This window comes from Periophthalmus magnuspinnatus, chromosome 13, assembly GCF_009829125.3.
Source record: "Periophthalmus magnuspinnatus isolate fPerMag1 chromosome 13, fPerMag1.2.pri, whole genome shotgun sequence".
Lineage (NCBI taxonomy): Eukaryota > Metazoa > Chordata > Actinopteri > Gobiiformes > Gobiidae > Periophthalmus > Periophthalmus magnuspinnatus.
In genome coordinates, this window is record NC_047138.1 from 29639983 (window position 1) to 29660059 (window position 20077).

General features: G+C 44.6%; 1 protein-coding gene across 11 annotated transcripts in view; it reads left to right on the top strand.

Annotated features, from left to right (window-relative positions):
• myo18ab (myosin XVIIIA b) overlaps positions 1 to 20077 on the top strand; it is a 189784-nt gene that overhangs the window by 138145 nt on the left and 31562 nt on the right. For all 11 annotated transcript variants that reach the window (XM_055225936.1, XM_055225937.1, XM_033976697.2 and 8 more), the window contains 4 exons: positions 5165 to 5281; positions 9351 to 9434; positions 13127 to 13264; positions 18554 to 18739. In XM_055225936.1, the coding sequence (XP_055081911.1) occupies positions 5165 to 5281; positions 9351 to 9434; positions 13127 to 13264; positions 18554 to 18739 (525 nt within the window). The remainder of the gene's footprint in view (positions 1 to 5164; positions 5282 to 9350; positions 9435 to 13126; positions 13265 to 18553; positions 18740 to 20077) is intronic.

Here is a 20077-nt window from a genome sequence, read left to right on the forward strand (position 1 = left end):
ACACCTGTTCTGCTGCCGCTGCTCCTCCCACTCTTCAGCTGTTGTTTTGAATACTGTTTTAATAGTTAATAAAAAAAAACTGGATACTTGTAATATTAGCATACCGTAGTTTTTTCGGTTTAATAGTTTGTTTTGTTACGTTTTAGCATTTCAACCAATTTAAACCCGCAATTCTGAAGCTGGTCCCTGTTTCAAACTTAAATTCAAGCTCAAGTTTCTTCTTCTGTTGTTACTCTTTGCTGTTACGGTCTTTATTTAGAGCTTTCAGTTAAAGTTTAAAGGCGCTGTACCTGATTTTTACATCTTAAAAAAACAGAACTAGCTCATTTTTAAACCGTTTGCAGCGATCCAAAGTTATGTTTCACTTACCTTATGCATTCAGAACATCCTAATTATTCACCAGGATGAGTTTATAAGCACTTTTCACAACATTCAGAGACTACTACGGTAAAGCTAACAACAGCTAGCATGATAATGTGCACTTCCTGATAATTGGGCAATAAAAAGATATTAGATGTTTAGATTATTTCGACCTCCAGAGCTGCTTATACAATATATCTGTACTGGGGAAAGACACATTTTGCTCAAAAACATAAGAGAAAAAGTATGTTTTGTTTAAATTTTCACTTGCTTGTCTCCATGGAGATAAGTTTTATGTGATTTTGTGGAACATTTCTGGAGAATACGATGTTTTGGACCCTCCGTCTAAAAAAAAAAAAAAGTTTCACCTTTGAGTTCATTCACAGTTTACTTCAATAATTTGCTCTTTGCACAACGGCGCCCTCAACCTCACTGTTAGGGATAGAGGTCAGGGGTCAGAGGTCACGCGTTTAGGGTCAGACAGTGGACAGGGAGCTGACAACATGTTAAACACTACACAAATAAAATGAATACTTCACCAGAGAAAGACACAAGTTTGTGCCTCAATGCTAATGCTAACGCTAATTCTGAGGCATAATAAATATTAAAACAACACCATAAACTGAAGTATTCTACATAAAAAACAATCGGGTAGTGTTTATTTTAATTAATTTGAGTTTTAATAGCTTGTTTATTTTATATTTTACGCGTTTGACACACAGCAAGCTAGCTAGCCAATTTAAAATTACATTGCGAATGAAATGAAATGCAAAAATAAAATACTTTTCTACGTTTCTTCTCCTCCAGCAGCGATGCCGTATTTGTCCTCTCTCTCCCACCGTACAGTCCTCAAATGCCACCCATCCCTCGGCATCTCTTAGCATATTTTTGCCTTGTTTTCGCCCTTTCAAATCCAAATATAGTCCACTTTTTGTATTTTTATTGCCGGTTGGTAAAGTGACCTCTAAAACTCGTTGTTGATGGCTTGTCATTGGGGTCGACCTCTGTCTGAAACACTCTCGCGGTGAACGGCACAAACAGCAGCCCAAACCATTGCCATAAATGGTTATTGCATAAATTGTCCTTTTATGCTTCTGCGGACCACATTTCGGCTCCAATTCAAGCGCGCCTCATGCAAATATCAGTGCTTTCCGCTCAGATGAGGCCGCGTTGTTACTCCCGGCTCCTTCCTCGTAATTGCGGTGCTTTGAGAAAATTGTCTCGCATGTTTTTATGTTGCCACGGAGACTTGACGCTACATTAGGAGAGGAGGAAGTCCAAAACTGCACTCCGGGTTGCACAGTTGATAGTAAAAGTAAAAGTTGATTGGTGAAAGTGTTAAATTGACTTCTGATTTGGTACTTTAAAGAGGGGGGTGTATGCAGTTTTTTTTGTTGTTGTTGTTGTTTTTGGAGCTTTCTACCAAGTTATAACGTTGTTCTCTCATCCAAAACATGTCTGAAAAGGTTTTAAATGTCATCCCTGCATGTTTGAGTAATCTAGAGATCTCTCCCGGTCCCTATTTGAACCTTTCTTATGGTTAGTTTTACGAGGCTCCGCCCACAAGCCGACATCACCCACACTTCCACACGACAACTCTCCATAAACGCACAAAAACATGACACGAAACTGTGCACTACGACTTCACAAACCTGACGTGCAGTAGTTTCATTAGCGGGAGATGTTGCTCTGAAGGGGGAGTGACTTAGCACAGAGAGCAGAAGGAAGGGAGACTCAGATGATCAAAAGTGAAACGTATAAAACACGTCAATACGTCGCTTTGGGTGAATATCGCACTTTTAAAACAATAAAAGGAAACCCACACACCCCTTACACACCTTCTTCCCGTCTCCATGGAGATTATATCGCTTCGAATGTTTCACAATGTGGCATTAATCTTGCATTTATTCAAATCCAGGTGTTAATGTTTAATGCTCGGCCTGAAAAACTTGCATTACTTTTGTGAGCGCGGTTGCCTCAGACGCATCAGATCTTCCGGACAAAACATTAACATCTCCATGGAGACGGGCAGGAAGTGTACCCACATCCAGGAAAGTTCCGTAGTGCCTCTTTAAAGTGGAGTCTGTCATCAGCTCCAATGAGGGCACGTCTGAACTCAAAACCCCTTATATGTAAATGAATTTGCCCTAGATTCTCTCCAGATATTTATAGCTCTTTCTGAAGCACACCTTACCTCTCTCTTCCTCTCTCTCTCTCTCCTCTCCTCCTCTTTTCTCTCTTTCCCTCTTCCTCTTGCTCCTCCTCATCTCTTTCTCATCTTTCTCTTATCCTGTCTCCCTCTCCCCCGTCAATCTGTCTCCTCTCCTCCTCTCTTTCTCCCTCCTCTTCCTCTCCTCTCCTCTCGCTTCCCTTTTCTCTCTCTTCTCCTTTCTCTCTCCTCCTCCCCTCCTCTCTCTCCCCGGTCAATTTATCTCCTCTCCTTTCTCTCCTCCCCATTCTCTCTCTCTCTCTCTCTCTCTCTCTCACACACTCCTCCTCTCCTGTCTCTGTTCCCTTCTCTCTCTTCTCCTCTCCTCCTCTCCCTCTCGCTTCCTCCTTTTCTCTTTCTCGATCCCCCTCCCCTTCTCTCCCCTCCTCTCTCTCTCTCCTCCCCCTCTCCCTGTCTTTACTCCCCCCCTCCTCCCCTCTTTTCTGTCTTTCCTCTCCTCCCTCTCTCTCCCCCTCTCTCCTCCTCTTTTTCTCTCTCCTTCATGTGTGGCTCTTGTAAACAAAACCCAAATAAACCTTTCCCCTGATAATAACCCAAGACGCTCTTTTTGATTTCTGTTCTATCTTTGGAAATCTTTAATCTCTCGCTCGCTCTCTATCGCTCCCCTCCTCCTCCTCCTCCTCTCTTTGTCTCTCTCTCCTCTCATCATTCTTCTGTCTCCTTCTCTTTTCTGTCTCTTCTCTCATCTCCCCCTCATCTTTTTTTCTCTCCTCTCTCTCTCCTCTCTCACTATCTCTCTTCTCTTTCTCCCTTTTTCCTCTGTCTCTTTTTCAAATGAGTTTATTAGTCCGTATTTGAATCTCCGTATTATTCCTCTAACGACCCCCCGCCCTCCCTCTTTCTCCCTCATTCTCTCCTGCATCTCTCTCTCCTCCCTTTCCCCATCTTCTTCCTCTTTCTCCTTCCTCCCTTTTCTCTTTTCCCTCTCTTTCTCTCTCCTCCCTTTTTCTCTGTATTCTATCTCTCTCCCACTCCTTTCTCCCATCTCTCCCTCCCTCTTCTCTTCTCTCACTATTCTTTCTCTCTCTCCTCTTCTCAAATGAGTTTATTAGCCGACTTGAATCCCCATATTATTAATCGTTTATTAACCCCAGGTCCTTACCTCCTCCCTTTCCCTCCCTCGCTTCTCTCTCTTTTGTCTCCTCTTTTCTCTCTCTCTCTCCCTACTTGATTCCTATTTTATATGATATTAATCATCATTTATTAACCTGATGCTCTTCCCTCATTCTTCTCCTCTCTCTGTCTCTCCCTCCCTCCCTCTCTCTCTCTTTCTCTCTCCTGCTCTCTCGCTCTCTTTCCCTCTTTCTCTCCCTCCTTACTTGACTCCCCATATCACTCATCATTTATTAACTTGATGCTCTTCCCTCCTTCCTCTCCTCTCTCCATGTCTCTCTCCCCTTCTTTCTCTCTCTCTCCCTCTACCTCTCCCTCTCTCCATTTCTTTCTCTCTCTCTCCCTCTCTCTCCCTATTTGACTCCCCATATTACTCATCATTTATTAAACTGACATCTTCCCTCCTTCTTCTCTTCACTCCATCTCTCTGCCTTCCTCTCTCTCTTTCTCTCTTTCTCGTTCTTCCTCTCTCTCGCTCTCCTCTCTCCTCCCTCTCACTCTTCCTTTCCCTCCCTACTTGATTCCCCATATTACTCATCATTTATTAACCTGACGCTCTTCCCTCCATCCTCTCCTCTCTCACTCACTTTCTTTCTCTCCCTCCCTCTCCCTATTTGACTCCCCATATCACTCATCATTTATTAAACTGACGTCTTCCCTCCTTCCTCTCCTCGCAGCATCTATCTCCCTTCCTCTCTCTCTGTTTCTCTCACTCCCTCTTTCTCTCTCCCTGTCCCTCTCTCTCCTTCTCCCTCTCCCTCTCTCCCTCCTTACTTGACTCCCCATATCACTCATCATTTATTAACCTGATGCTCATCCCTCCTTCCTCTCCACGCAGCATCTCTCTCCCTTCCTCTCTCTCTGTTTCTCTCACTCCCTCTTTCTCTCTCCCTGTCCCTCTCTCTCCTTCTCCCTCTCCGTCTCTCCCTCCTTACTTGACTCCCCATTTCACTCATCACTTATTAACCTGATGCTCATCCCTCCTTCCTCTCGTCTCTCCATCTCTCCACATTATCCCTCATTACCTTAAATAGGATTAGCATAGCGCGGGGTCCCTTGGCTGTAGCGCTAAAGGTGTAAGCTAATTAGCGTTGTCGTTTATGACTTGGGGGATTAAATAAACGGGAGAGTAGACGCTCCCTAGATCAGAGAAGGAGAGGAGGGATGGAGCGAGGGATGAAGGAGGGGGAGGGAGCGTGCTAAAAGCTAATAGGGCGCTACTCGAAGGGGAAGTGGACAAGATGGAGGGAACTTGAACATGAAGAGTAGACTGAGAGAAGAGGAAAATTATGTTAGCATTTTGAGATGTTTCCAGAACCTTTTCTCACACCGGTGTACGCGGACACCGGGGGCGAGGTGGGTTTTAAGTGTCTTGCCCAAGGACACGACGGCAGCGCGCGGCGGTGACTCGAACCGCCAACGCACTCGCCGTGTTGACGTTACGCCGTTTTGTTTTTGCAGCTTGAGGAGCAGCTGAGTCGTCTGCAGAGGGAGAAGAACGACATCCAGTCCAGAATGGAGGAGGACCAAGAAGATCTGAACGAACTCATGAAGAAGCACAAGGCAGCAGTGGCACAGGTCTGGACCACTTATCCTCCGTGTTCTATCGCTCCTCCTCCTCTCATATCTCTCTCCTCTCTTCTTTTTTCTCTCTTTCTTTCTCTCCTCTTCTCAAATTAGTTCATTAGCCTTTTCAAAACCCCATATTATTCCTCTATTTATTAATCAAACGCCGCTCATGACCCTCTGCTCTCCTCTCCTCTTTCTCTCTCCCTTTCTCTCCTTTCCTTCTCTTTTGTCGTTCTCTCTTCTGTTTCTCTCTTGGTTCTTCTCTCTCATATCTCTTTTCTTTCTTCCTCTTCTCTTTCTTTCTTCCTCCTCTCTCCTCCCTCCTTCTGCCCATTCTCTCTCTCCCCATCCTCTCTCTCATATCTCCGTTTTCTTCTTTTCTCTCCTTCTTCTTTCTTTCGTCTTGTTCTCTCTCTCTCCTTCTCAAATGCGTTTATTAGCCTGCTTGAAACGCCATATTATTCCTCTATTTATCTCTCCCTCTCTCTTCCTGTTTCTTTCTCTCATATCAATTCTTTTTCTCCCTCTCCTCTCTCTCATATCTCCCTCCCTCTTCTCTTCTATTTCTTCTTTCTTTCTCTCTCTCCTCCTCTCCTCAAATGAGTTTATTAGTCTGTTCAAAACCCCATATTATTCCTCTATTTATTAATCAAACGTCTGTCATGACCCTCTGCTCCTCCCTCTCGCTCCTCCCTTCTCTTTCCTGCTTTCTCTCTCTCCCTCTCTCTCTTCTGTTTCTCTTTTTCTTTCTCTCTCATATCTCTTCTTTCTCCCTATTCTTTCTCTCTTCTTCTGTCTCTCTCCCTCTCTCCTCCTCAAATGAGTTTATTAGTCTGTTCAAAACTCCGCCGCTCATGACCATCTGCTCCTCTCTCTCTTCTCCCTTGTCTTTCCCACTTTCTCTCTGTCTGTCCCTCTCTTTTCTTTCCTTCTCTCCCTCTCTCTCTCTCCCCCTCTGTTTCTCTCATCTCTTTTCTTTCTTTCTTTCCCCCTCTCCTCTCTCATATCTCCCTGCCTCTTCTCTTCTCTTTATTCTTTCTCTTTCTCTCTCTCTCTCCTCCTCAAATGAGCTCATTAGTCTGTTCAAAACTCCGTATTATTCCTCTATTTATTAATCAAACGCCTCTCATGACCCTCGGCTCCTCTCTTCCCTCTCTCCCTCTTTCTCCCTCTTTCTCCTTTCCTTCCTTCCTTCCTTCCTTCTCTCTCTCTTTCTCTCTCGCTCTCCTGTCTCTGTTTCTCTCTCCCTCTCATGTTTCTTTCTCCTTTCTCTCTCTCTTTTATCCACCTTTCTTTGCTCCTCCTTTTCTGTCTTCCTCCTCTGCACCACATATCCACTCCTCCTCCTCCTCCTCCTCTGCACCACATATCCACTCCTCCTCCTCCTCCTCCCCTGCACCACATATCCACTCCTCCTCCTCCTCCTCCTCCTCCTCCTCCTCTGCACCACATATCCACTCCTCCTCCTCTGCACCACATATCCACTCCTCCTCCTCCTCCTCCTCCTCTGCACCACATATCCACTCCTCCTCCTCTGCACCACATATCCACTCCTCCTCCTCCTCCTCCTCTGCACCACATATCCACTCCTCCTCCTCTGCACCACATATCCACTCCTCCTCCTCCTCCTCCTCTGCACCACATATCCACTCCTCCTCCTCCTCCTCTGCACCACATATCCACTCCTCCTCCTCCTCCTCCTCTGCACCACATATCCACTCCTCCTCCTCCTCCTCCTCTGCACCACATATCCACTCCTCCTCCTCTCTCTCCTCTGCACCACATATCCACTCCTCCTCCTCCTCCTCTGCACCACATATCCACTCCTCCTCCTCCTCTGCACCACATATCCACTCCTCCTCTGCACCACATATCCACTCCTCCTCCTCCTCCTCTGCACCACATATCCACTCCTCCTCCTCTGCACCACATATCCACTCCTCCTCCTCCTCCTCCTCTGCACCACATATCCACTCCTCCTCCTCCTCCTCTGCACCACATATCCACTCCTCCTCCTCCTCTGCACCACATATCCACTCCTCCTCCTCCTCCTCCTCCTCTGCACCACATATCCACTCCTCCTCCTTCTCTGCACCACATATCCACTCCTCCTCCTCCTCTGCACCACATATCCGCTCCTCCTCCTCTGCACCACATATCCACTCCTCCTCCTCCTCTGCACCACATATCCACTCCTCCTCCTTCTCTGCACCACATATCCACTCCTCCTCCTCCTCTGCACCACATATCCGCTCCTCCTCCTCTGCACCACATATCCACTCCTCCTCCTCTGCACCACATATCCACTCCTCCTCCTCCTCTGCTCCACACATCTTCTCCTCCTCTGCACCACACGCGGCGTCACACGCTCGTCTGTGGAGACAGATAAGTTTAATGAGACACTGTGAAACATTCTAGAGAAAGCAGTAACATCTCCCGTCGCCGTGGAGATGAGCAGAGATGGCGTACGTAACTCTTCCTCTGCATCGTTTCAGTATCTCCCAGATATTTGCTCCTGTTCCGTCTGTAGTTTAAAAAGAGCAGCGCTGATGCCTTCTCCTTAATGAAAACAACTCTTGAGATTGGAGTGTCTCTCGTTGCCATGGAGAGCTAATGTTGTGAGTAAAAAGCTCCCTGTGCAGTTTTCAGACATGTCCCGTCAGAGCGGCGTCTCGGGAGGGCGTCACCAGAGGCACAGATGGAGGAGGATGGAGAGATTCGGAGGGAGACGGGTTTACTCCGAAACGCGCCGCCATTAAAAAAACTCTCAAGTGTCAAACTCCGGCAGAATCTACAGGCTCGTTAATGTCGTCCCCAAACCCCAGACTAATAAATAACCAAACCAAACGGGACGTAAAGTGACCGTTCGATAAAAGACGTGTAACTGTAAATTTAAAAGATGGAAAATAACCGCACCATCAGTGGACAAAACGGTTAAAAAATAGGATAAAATAAGACGCAGTAATATGTGTAAACTCGGCAGCTTCTATGGAGTTCGTTTTGCTTTGCTTTGCCTGTAATATTCCACAGTACGGCATTAAACTGATCTATCCTACATTTACTCAGACGGTCAGCGTGCTCGCCTCTCCAGAGATCTGACCTGTGACTCGGCCCGCGGGCATCACCGGCCTGTTTCTACGGAGATGCAAACATTTGATATACTGCAGTGACGTTCCAGACTAAGCGATGCCATCACTAACACCACAATAAAAGTTACACAGTGCTTCTTTATATCGGCTTTTTGTGTTATCGTAAATACTGCAGAGAAGTAACTGCATGATTACAGCGGAATTAAGATTTTACTCCAAAATTCTGATATGAAAACTTAATGTTTAACGTGGAACTAAAAACTAAATCCACTTTTTTCACTTTTTTAACTAAACTGTGAATATAGTGTTTGAAATAAAATTATCTACTGTGTCTAGTCCTTTTTTTGGCAACTTTAGTCCAAAATAGGTAAATTTGCAGCTTTCTGCTCAAAAACACTTAAATCTGAACCTGTGCTGCCTTAAGTGACCTTTATGATTCAAGTACTACGTGACATCGCACACGACTGCACTGATTAAACCCACATAATCACAAACACCTGGCTACAGGAGGCGGAGTTTGAAGTGTGGATATCTGTTAAACCAATCACACTGCTCCTTATACCACAAGGCCCCGCCCCCTCCTCCCCCCTCACTCTCTCCTTTACTCCTCCCGACCCCGCCCCTCCTCCTGTCTTTCGTCCTCCAGACCCCTCCTCCTCCTCCCCCCTCACTCTCCTGTTTACTCCTCCAGACACCTCCTCCTCCTCCCCCCTCACTCTCCCCTTTACTCCTCCAGACCCCGCCCCTCCTCCCCCCTCACTCTCTCCTTTACTCCTCCAGACCTCTCCTCCTCCTCCCCCCTCACTCTCTCCTTTACTCCACCAGACCCCGCCCCTCCTCCCCCCTCACTCTCCCCTTTACTCCTCCAGACTTCACCCAGTTTATCAGCTCTTATTTGAAGTGTGTTTGTGGGCGGAGTTTAGGTGTTTAGTTCCACTTTAAGACTCTCACTTTATCTCTCACTAAATAAAGTGTTTTTGTCCGTTTAGTCGGCTCAGAACCTGAACCAGATCAGCGACCTGCAGGCCCAGCTGGAGGACGCCCTCAAGGAGAAGCAGGAGGTCCAGGAGAAGGTACGAACGATACGAAAAGTTCAAACTCAATTTTGGAATAAACCCGATACCGATTCTGTTACCACGGTGATAATAAAAAGCCAACAGAATGTGATTTTGCACTTTAAATGTTCATACTTTGTTCCCATGTGTGTGTTATATCTGTGAAATCCCTCAGTGTCCAGTAGGTTCATCGTCGTCCCTCTTGCTCAAATGATTCGATTATAGCAATATGGAGCACCGGGTTGCCAGATTTCAACACCAAACCCCTCCCAAAAACTGCAGGAAATATGCTACAACTTCAAATCCCAACGTTTTTTTACTAGTTCAGTATCACTCAGTATTCTACATAAATTGCTTTGCCCTAAACCGCGGACGTTTTTCTTCTCTCAGTCTAATTCTGCATGGAAATTTGCAGACCTGGCAACCCCGACACTGACTGAAAAGAACATTACACACTGCTAACTGCTTATTTCAGGGTGATTTTAGCTCAATGGACGGCTTTAATTTAACACGTTTTTCCCCTTGTTTCAGCCTCGGTTTCAATATTAAACACGGCAAAACGAATCAATCCACCCAGGGCTTCAAACTAAAAAATTATTATCTTATTATCTTGGGAATACGGCGGAATTTTGAAGGACGTAAATGTCTGTGTGAGCGCTGGGGTGTTTTAAGTTTACACGGGTTTTCCTTAAAGGGCCCATATGTTATAATGTTGTTTTCTCGTCACAAACAGACAAACCGGAGTTGTGTTTTGTTCCACCTTGTGATGTCATCATGTGGTAATACAGGAAGTGCTCCACTGTGTTTTTAAACTCCACACACCTTCACGAGAATCATTTGGATCATTTCAGCTCTGATCTTCTGAATTAAAAGGTAAAAGGAGGTGTTAATTTGAAAACTACCACTTCATGACATCACAAGGTGGAACGGAGCGTTTTAAGTTTTGCAGATGTAACAGACTAATAATAAAGTGTGACTCAAACATGTGTGAATGAAACAAAACACAACTCCAGGTCTGTTTTTGAGGAGGTAAAGGCATTCTAACATGGTTTACGAGTCAATTTTGCGTAATATAGGACCTTTAAAGCTACAGTATGTAACTTTTTTGCCAAATCATGCTACAAAATTTTTTGGTTTTGCTAACTGCGCTGAAAAACATAGAAGAACATGCATCCCTAGAGTGATCAGGCTCACTTCTCCACAAACCTGACTCGTGTTTGGCCCGGAGTACGCCCTTCTCCTGCTTGTTTCCATGGAAATGTTGTTTCTTTGGCGATAATGTTCCACAGTACGACAGGACGATTCAGCAGAGCGGCTCTTCGTTGTCACGACGTTCACGCTGACGTACTATAATATCTTGTCTGATTTAAAGCTGGACTACGTAACTTTTTTGGCCCCTGCTCCACCATCTGCTTCTCATCCTGTATTGTTGCTGAGTCTGGAATGTTCCCCAGTATGGCATTAAACTCGTCTGTTTTGTGTGTTTATGGCACCGGAACACCTTGAAAAATGCACATTGATACAGTGAGCGGGGTCGCCTCTGCACGGATCTGACCTGTAACTCGGCCACCTTCTTGTTTCCATGGAGATAAACGGAGATGGATACGTTTAACGCCATACTGCGGGTAATTCCAGGCAACATCCCCGTGGAAACAAGCAGATGGCGGACCGTCCACTAGAAAAGTTACATAGTTCCTCTTTAAAACAATAATACGTTGAAAGTCAGTGGAATTTTACTTTCGTCCTTGTTTAATTTCCAGCCTGTTTTTCAAAATAGTTTTCTGACTTTGCCTGAATCTTGTCTCATCATGATTTTCACCCAAATAATAAAAAAGTTCCCGATGACTTTTAACTTTGAGAACTTCCACCGTCTCACTCCGGTTCCTTTAAGGCATTTCTAAATTTCAATTTCAAATCTGTCAGTCTCAGGCAAGAGGTTAATACAAGTTTGTTTTGCCAAAATATTTCACTCTTTCGACCCGCAGCACTTTATAACCCCAGTCCACCGAAACACGATTACTGCTTGTCAAAACTTTGTGTTATTCCTGTTCTGACACAGATACAAGGTTGCTCCAAACTATTTATACATCATTTTTTTTGCAGTGGACAGTTTGCGATGCTCCAAAGTTATTCCACACTTATCTTATGCATTCAGAGCGTCCTAATTACTCACCTGGATGAGTTTATAAGCTCTTTTAACAACTCTCAGAGACCAGGGCAGAGTTTGCTGTCACGGTAATGCTAACAACAACTAGCATGCTAATGAGAACCTCCTGATTATCGGGCAGTAAAATGATTAAAGGTCCTATATTACGCAAAAATGGACTCTTGTGAGGTTTAAGTCGTGTTATAATGCTGTTATGTAATCAAAAACACACCCGAAGTTGTGTGGTTTCATTCACACACGTTTGCGTTACACTTTATTACTAGTCGGTCTACATCTCCAAAATGCTCTGTTCCACCTTGTGATGTCATGAAGTGGTAGTTTTCATGTTGACAGCTCCTTTTTTACCTTTTAGTTCAGTAGATTGGCAATTCCAGGGCTGAAATCATGTAAAAATTTAAAAACAGTGTTTAAAAACACAGTGGAGCACTTCCTGTATTACCACATGTATTACTGTATTACTTCCTGTATTATCTATGTGTATTTTGTGTGTGTTTTACATGTATTTTGTGTGTGTTTTGCGTGTATTTTGTGTGTTTTATGTGTTTCGCGTGTATTTTACGTGTGTTTTGCATGTGTTCTATGTGTATTTTGTGTGTGTTTTATGTGTTTCGCGTGTATTTTACGAGTGTTTTGCATGTGTTCTATGTATTTGTGTGTTCTACATGTATTTTATGTGTGTTTTACATGTGTTTTGTGTGTGTTTTGTGAGTATTTTATGTGTTTTTTGCATGTGTTCTATGACATCACAAGGTGGAACAGAGCGTTTTGAGCTTTGGAGATGTTACAGACTAATAATAAAGTGTGACTCAAACATGTGTGAATGAAACAAAACACAACTCCAGGTCTGTTTTTGAGGAGGTAACAACATTATAACAGTTTAAACCTCACAAGAGTCAATTTTGTGTAATATTAAGACTTTAACTTTAAGAATCCATCAACTTTTTAATGGATTAATCGACTAAAGGCTCAGCTCCACTTTCCTCGTGTTTATAATGTGATGCTCTTGGTCTTGTTTGTGTTGTAGACTTGTGTTGTGTTGTAAACTTGTGTTGTGTTGTAAACTTGTGTTGTGTTGTAAACTTGTGTTGTGTTGTAAACTTGTGTTGTGTTGTAAACTTGTGTTGTGTTGTAGACTTGTGCTGTGTTGTAAACTTGTGTTGTAAACTTGTGTTGTGTTGTAAACTTGTGTTGTGTTGTAGACTTGTGTTGTAAACTTGTGTTGTGTTGTAGACTTGTGTTGTAAACTTGTGTTGTGTTGTAGACTTGTGCTGTTTTGTAGACTTGTGTTGTGTTGTAGACTTGTGTTGTGTTGTTTAAGTGTGTTGTAAACTTGTGTAGTGTTGTAAACTTGTGTTGTGTTGTGTTGTAAACTTGTGTTGTGTTGTGTTGTAAACTTGTGTTGTGTTGTGTTGTAAACTTGTGTTGTAAACTTGTGCTGTGTTGTAGACTTGTGTTGTGTTGTAAACTTGTGTTGTGTTGTAAACTTGTGTTGTGTTGTGTTGTAAACTTGTGTTGTAAACTTGTGTTGTGTTGTGTTCCTCAGATGCAGGCGCTGCAGAGCCAGCTGGAGTTCCAGGAGCAGTCCATGGTGGAGAAGTCCCTGGTGAGCCGACAGGAGGCCAAGATCCGAGAACTGGAAACGAAGCTGGAGTTTGAGAGGACGCAGGTCAAACGACTGGAGGTAAGAGAGAGAGGGAGGGAGGGAGGAGGAAGAGGAGGGGAGAGAGGGAGGAGGGGGGAGAGAGGGAGGGCAAAAGCTGAGAACTGGAGACCAATCTGGAGTTTGAGAGGATGCATTTGGCTCAAGGTGAGAGGGAGTGAGCGAGGGAGGGAAAGGAGGGAAGAGGGAGAGAAGGAGGTAGGTGGGAGGGAGAGTGGAAGAGAGAGAGGGAGAGAGACAGAGAGAGGAGAGGTAGAGGCCAACATCCAAGAACTGGAAACCAAGTTCACGCTTCAGAGGATGCAGGTCAAACAACTAGAGATGAGAGGAGGGGAGGGAGGGAGGGAGGGAAAAAGAGAAGGAGGAGGAGAGGGAGGTGGAAGAGACAGTGAGATGGAGAGAGAGAGGAAAAGAGAGGGGTTAGGTAGAGGCCAACATCAAAGAACTGGAAACCAAGCTTTGAGTTTCAGAGGACGCAGGTCAAACGACTAGAGAGGGAGGAAGGGAGGAGAGGAGAGCGGAGTGGGAGGAGAGAGGGAAGAAAGAGGGAGGAAGGGTGGGAGGTGGGAGGGACAGAGAGAGAGAGAAATGGGAGGTAGAGGCTAACATCCAAGAACTGATAACCAAGCTTGAGTTTCAGAGGACGCAGGTCAAACGACTGGAGGTAAGAGAGAGGGAGGGAGAGAGAGAGTGAGAGAAGGAGAGAGGGAAAGTGAGAGAGAGGAGGGAGAAGTCAAGAGCTGAGAACTGGAAACCAATCTGAAGTTTTAGCGAACACAGGTCAAATGGCTTGAGGTGATAGAGAGGGGGAGGGAGGTGAGAGGAGAATGAGAGAAGATGGAGAGAGTGAGTGGGAAGAGAGAGAGTGGCAGACCCTGGTCAAACTGTTTGAGCTGAGAGAGGAGGAAGGATAGATGGAGAAAGAGGAGGGAGATGGAAAGAATACATGGATGGAACGATTGATAAAAGAAATGGGAACGAGAAGACGGGGGAGAGAGGGGAGGAAAGGAGAAGATGGAGGGAGACAGAAAGAAATAGAGCGAGAGAAAGAGCGCTGTTTGAGCCCTGGAGGAATCGCGTAGGAGGAAGCAAGGAGGAGGAGGAGAGGTGAGTTCAGAGGCGCTGGTCTGAGCAACTGAGGTCAAACAGAGAAGCAACAGCACAGACTCAGCAGCACAAATACAACCAGAGAGAGAGGGAGGGAGGGAGGGAGGGAGAGAGAGAGGGAGCAGCACAAATACAACCAGAGAGAGAGGGAGGGAGGGATGAAGAGAGGGAGAGAGCAGCACAAATACAACCAGAGAGAGAGGGAGGGAGGGAGAGAGAGAGAGAGAGCAGCACAAATACAACCAGAGAGAGAGGGAGGGATGAAGAGAGGGAGGGAGGGAGAGAGAGAGAGAGCAGCACAAATACAACCAGAGAGAGAGGGAGGGATGAAGAGAGGGAGGGATGGAGAGAGAGAGAGCAGCACAAATACAACCAGAGAGAGAGGGAGGGAGGGAGGGATGGAGAGAGAGAGAGAGCAGCAGCACAAATACAACCAGAGAGAGAGGGAGGGATGAAGAGAGAGAGAGAGCAGCAGCACAAATACAACCAGAGAGAGAGGGAGGGATGAAGAGAGGGAGGGAGGGATGAAGAGAGAGAGAGAGAGAGCAGCAGCACAAATACAACCAGAGAGAGAGGGAGGGATGAAGAGGGAGAGAGAGAGCAGCAGCACAAATACAACCAGAGAGAGGGAGGGAGGGAGGGATGAAGAGAGAGAGAGAGAGCAGCAGCACAAATACAACCACTGTACAATTAGAGAGAGAGGGAGGGAGGGAGAGAGGGAGAGAGAGAGAGAGAGCAGCAGCACAAATACAACCACTGTACAGCCAGAGAGAGAGATGGAAGAAGGGAGAGAGCAGCAGTATAAATACAACCAGAGAGAGGGAGAGATGGAGGGATGGAGAGGGATAGGGAGAGAGAGAGCAGCTTCATAAATACAACCGGAGAGAGAGAGAGAGAGATGGAGAAGGGGAAGAGGGAGAGAGAGAGCAGCTTCATAAATACAACCAGAGAGGAAGGAGAGGGGGAAAGAGAGAGCAGCATAATATATACAACCAGAGAGAGAGATGGAGAAGGCGAGAGGGAGGGAGCTAGAGAGAGAGAGAGAGCAGAATTCATAAATGCAACCAGAGAGAGAGAGAGACAGAGAGAGGGAGAGAGAGGGAGATGGATAGGGAGAGAGCAGCATCATAAATATAACCAGAGAGAGAAGGAGGGAGAGAGAGAGATAGAGAGAGGCATACAACCACACCATAAAAGAAAGCGTGAGAGAGAGAGAGAGATACACCCACGCCACATCACTCTGGCGTACACAGTTCTGATTGGCTCCTGTGATGAAATAAAACTCTCCTTGTTCTCGTGTAAAATGCAACACGTGAGCCTCAGCCTGTAATTACACGAGCCACCGTCAAAGAGGAACAAGTTGCATCATTTTAATGTAATCTATGATGATGGAAAACGGGTCGGATAAAATGAACGAGTGCCTCATTAGAAAGCAGGCAGTGGCTCAGTTGGTAGAGCGTTTGCCCACTGATCCGAAGGTTAACAGTTTGAATCCCGCTCGCCACGTAAACATCTTTGGTTTAGCCGTCAAATCCACTGGCCCTTGGCGTACCTCAAAGCCTTAAATTCATGGGAAAAATTCAGCAAAAAAAATAAAGACGCGCTATGTAACTTTTCTCGTGGATCGTCCCACACTTGCTCTCGTCACCGTGGAGACGTTATCGCTTCGCCTCGAGATACTTATCGATCGTGCGTTTGTTTACAGGCATTTTTTTACGGCTGTGTTGCGCCACCTGCTTATCACCGTGGGCATAGTTGAGTTAAATGCTGTATTTTTTTTTTTAACCTTTCAGGCAAAGCAATAACATCTCCACGGATACACGCAGCCGACGGACCCTTCCGCCGCCAGAAAAGTTACACAGAGCGCCTTAAAGTTAGCAGTAGCGCGACGGCAGCTCGGTCTACCGTTTCCGCGTCGTTGAGGATGGACTTAAACTCTTTCTCTCGTCGAGTTTTAAGCATTCCTCTCTCGTTCCGTGTCATTACGTTTGCACAGCCGAACCTAATGCACTATTTATATACACCTGCCTTTTACAAAACTACAGCCTCACTCCCCTTTAGAGACGCAGTTCAGCTCAGGTAAGTCCAGCTTTCATGAGACACTCGATCGATCTGGTTCATAGAGGCTTTCTCCCACTCACACAAATATGGATCCGCTCCAGTGCCTGATGCTAGCTGCTAAAACTCAGTATAGAGGTGGTAGTACTATATTTGTACGTTATAGTATATAGGCTCTGCTCTCGTCGGACTGGGTTGCAGTACCTAAACCTGCAGATAGAGGGCGCATTCAAGTTCTCATTCAAAAAACTTATATTAAAGGGCCCATATTACGCTGTTTCAGATCTATGTTATCATGTTGTTTCCTCGTCACAAACGGACCTGGAGTTGTGTTTTTTTGTTTCATTCACACGTTTAACACACAAACGCTGCGTATTTAGGCAATGTCCTTCTCTCAAACGCTCTGTCCCACCTTGTGATGTCATGCGGTGATACAGGAAGTGCTCCACTGTGTTTTTAAACTCCATACACTTTCACTAGAATCATTTGGATAATTTCACTCCTGGAATTGTCAAAGGTCAAAGGTAAAAGGTAGCTGTTGATATGAAAGCTAACACTATGACATCACAAGGTGGAACAGAGCGTTTTGAGCTTTGGACATGCAGACAGACTAAAAGTGTTACTCAAAACACGTGTGAATGAAACAAAACACAACTCGAGGTATGTTTTTTGAGGAGGTAACGGCTTTATAACATGGCAAAGGTTTTAAATGCCATCCATGCATGTTCGAGTAATCTAGCGATCTCTCCCAGGCCCTGTTCGAATCCTTGTTACATTTAGCAGTACGATTCTGTACAAGACTCCGCCCACAAACCCCACGTCACTCATGGCTCTACACGACAACTCTCCATAAATATACAAAAACATGATACAAAACAATACAATACAACTTCACAAACCTGGCGCGTTAGTAGGTGCAGTAGTTTCATTAACGGGACGCGCGCTGATTGTAATGCGATATCGCTCTGAAGGGGGAGTGACTTAGCGCGGAGAGCAAAGGCAGGGGGAGACTGAGAGCATCAAAAACCAAACTTTATCGAACATTTTAATAGGTTGTTTTTGGGTCAATATAGCATTTTCAAAACAATAAAGGGAAACGCAGTGATCTAAATATGTTATTAACGTGTAATACTCCCTACTAATCTCAGCGAACTACAGAATAACAAATGCCAAACCAGCAGAAGTAACGGCTAACTTATTTAAGGATAGTTTAAACCTGTTCTTTATGTAGTAGTAGTGGCAGTAGTAAGTACACGTTTTGATCTTGTTCTACCTGTGTTTCTCCCTGTGGTGGTTCAGCTCATGCACCTTCTCTGAGCTCCAGGTAGAACTGTATTGATTTCATTATAGAGACACACTCCCACTCACAGTGAAATATAGATAGCACCTCTGGCTAATGTTAAACTGCTCTCCATAGACTTTATATGGACCCACTGCTCCTGTTTAACCGCCGTGTACGTCTAATGCAAAGTTCCAATGCAGTATTAACACAGAAACAAGATCATTAATTCAAATGGGCTCTGTAGTTACACAGTTTGTCCTGCAGCCAGTTACTCTCAGCGCATACACAAGAGCCGGTTTGTTTATTCACGTTTTGAGGCTTAATTAGGAAGCTGATTTTGGTGTTAAAGCCACAATATGTAACCTTTCACCAAAAAATAAGTCATAAAAATTAAAGGGTGTTGTTTTCTAGCCACCACGTTCCAAATAGGAAGCGATCCATGGAAAAATGTTGTTCCTTCGGCTGTAATATTCCTTCGCGAGGCATAAAACTTATCTGTCTCCGTGGACAATGTTCCGAAGTGTCGTTTTAACCTTTGATCAAACTTCTAACAGGACCATGAACGCTCGTATTGATCACAGGCTCCTGAAAATGTGTCGTTTAAATCCAGTTTTCAGACGGACATCTTAAACCGTATCAGGCTGTGTGCGCGCTGTGTCACCAAGGTAACTGCTGAACATTCCTTCATAGACATATAGGCAGTACCCCCCCTACATGATGTCACTGCAAAACCTCAGGATTTTAAAATAATAGCAATAATAATAATTTTCCACCTCAACCAATCGAACAATGTTAATGACTGAATAATTAAATGTTTTGCGTATGTCTGACCTTGTATTTGTGTTTTTTGTTTTATTTTCCAGAGTTTGGTGGCTCGTCTGAAGGAAAACCTGGAGAAGTTGACGGAGGAGCGTGACCAGCGCAGTAACAGTGAGACCAGAGAGAAGGAGCAGAACAAACGACTCCAGAGACAGATCCGAGACGTGAAAGAGGAGATGGCCGAACTCGCCAAGAAGGAAGCAGAGGCCAGCCGCAAGAAGCACGAACTGGTCAGTCATTCTGCAGCGTCTGATCTATCAGCTGACCACTGAACGTATCACATGTCACTGATATTAAGTCGATCGAAATGTCCTCGTCAAACCGCGGGTCTGCATTGTCCACTCATACGAAAATACGTGATCAGAGCGAAGTGACAGCGACGCCAACAACAACTAGCATGCTACCGAGCGATCCCTTATCCGACAATAAAACGTTCTACAGTTAGATGCAGACAGTGCGTTGACTTATTTTCAGCCACTTTCACAAAACACACGGGCTCAAATATATGGGGAAAAAACAGGTACAGATCCTTTAAAACCTGCATTTCTTGTCGTATATGTCTGTGTCTTGCCTCAGAAGGCCATGACATTTTGAATCTGCATTTATCACAAACTTTGACCCTTCCTTCATTGTGTGGAAAGTTCAGTGTCTCTTCTCGTTAGCAGGAGACGGACTGCAAGGATTAACTCTCCTTTACAATTTTTGTCACCATTTTTATGTATTCATTAATCTGTAAGAAACTGAACCAGCCAAGCGTCACCATATGCAGGTCAACTCATTGTAACATTTCAGACACAGGATATTCTGCGAGTGTTTGGGAAGTAGCTTTACAGGCAAACAGTACGTCTAATAAACTCCCAGGAAGCCTTTTGCTGTTTTGGACATTTACTGAAGAGTGTAACATACAAAGATGTGTGTATACATAAAACAATCTATAGTAGCTTATTGTAATGTAATATATGCACAACATTAACTTAAAGGTAGCTACAACAAATGAAAACGTGTAACACTGTTGATTAGCATGATGCTAACATAAGTGGAATAGCCCATAGATATGCTAGCACTATTAGCGTCTTATATTTGATTGTAAATTTCCAGTCTAAACCAATTTAAAGTGCCTTAGACATGTTTATAGAGCAGTGGTGTCCAAACTTTTCTCATTAAGGGCCACATATAAAAACACAGACAAAGCTGAGGGCCGATTGAGGGACATAGACTGGTCGCGAATACAGTGAATACTTCAAATCTGCGTTATTATAACAAGTTAGACTGAACCACTAGCCCTTTATTCACGCTTACATCCTCAATACGACACATGAAATATTTGAGATGGGCTTGTTAAAGTAGACGCTCACATTTATGTATCTTAGTCTTGGCAAATTGTTAACATTTTCTTGATTTAGTCTTTAAATATTGCAGAAAATCTTTACTAGCCTTTTACCTTTAACTGTGTCGTTAATGTGGAGCATAAACATTTACGAACCGGCAGCAGTGTTATTCAGTCATATTTTTTACTATGGAAAATACTCTTTTTTTTGTATATCTTCTATCGATGTGCATACATTTCG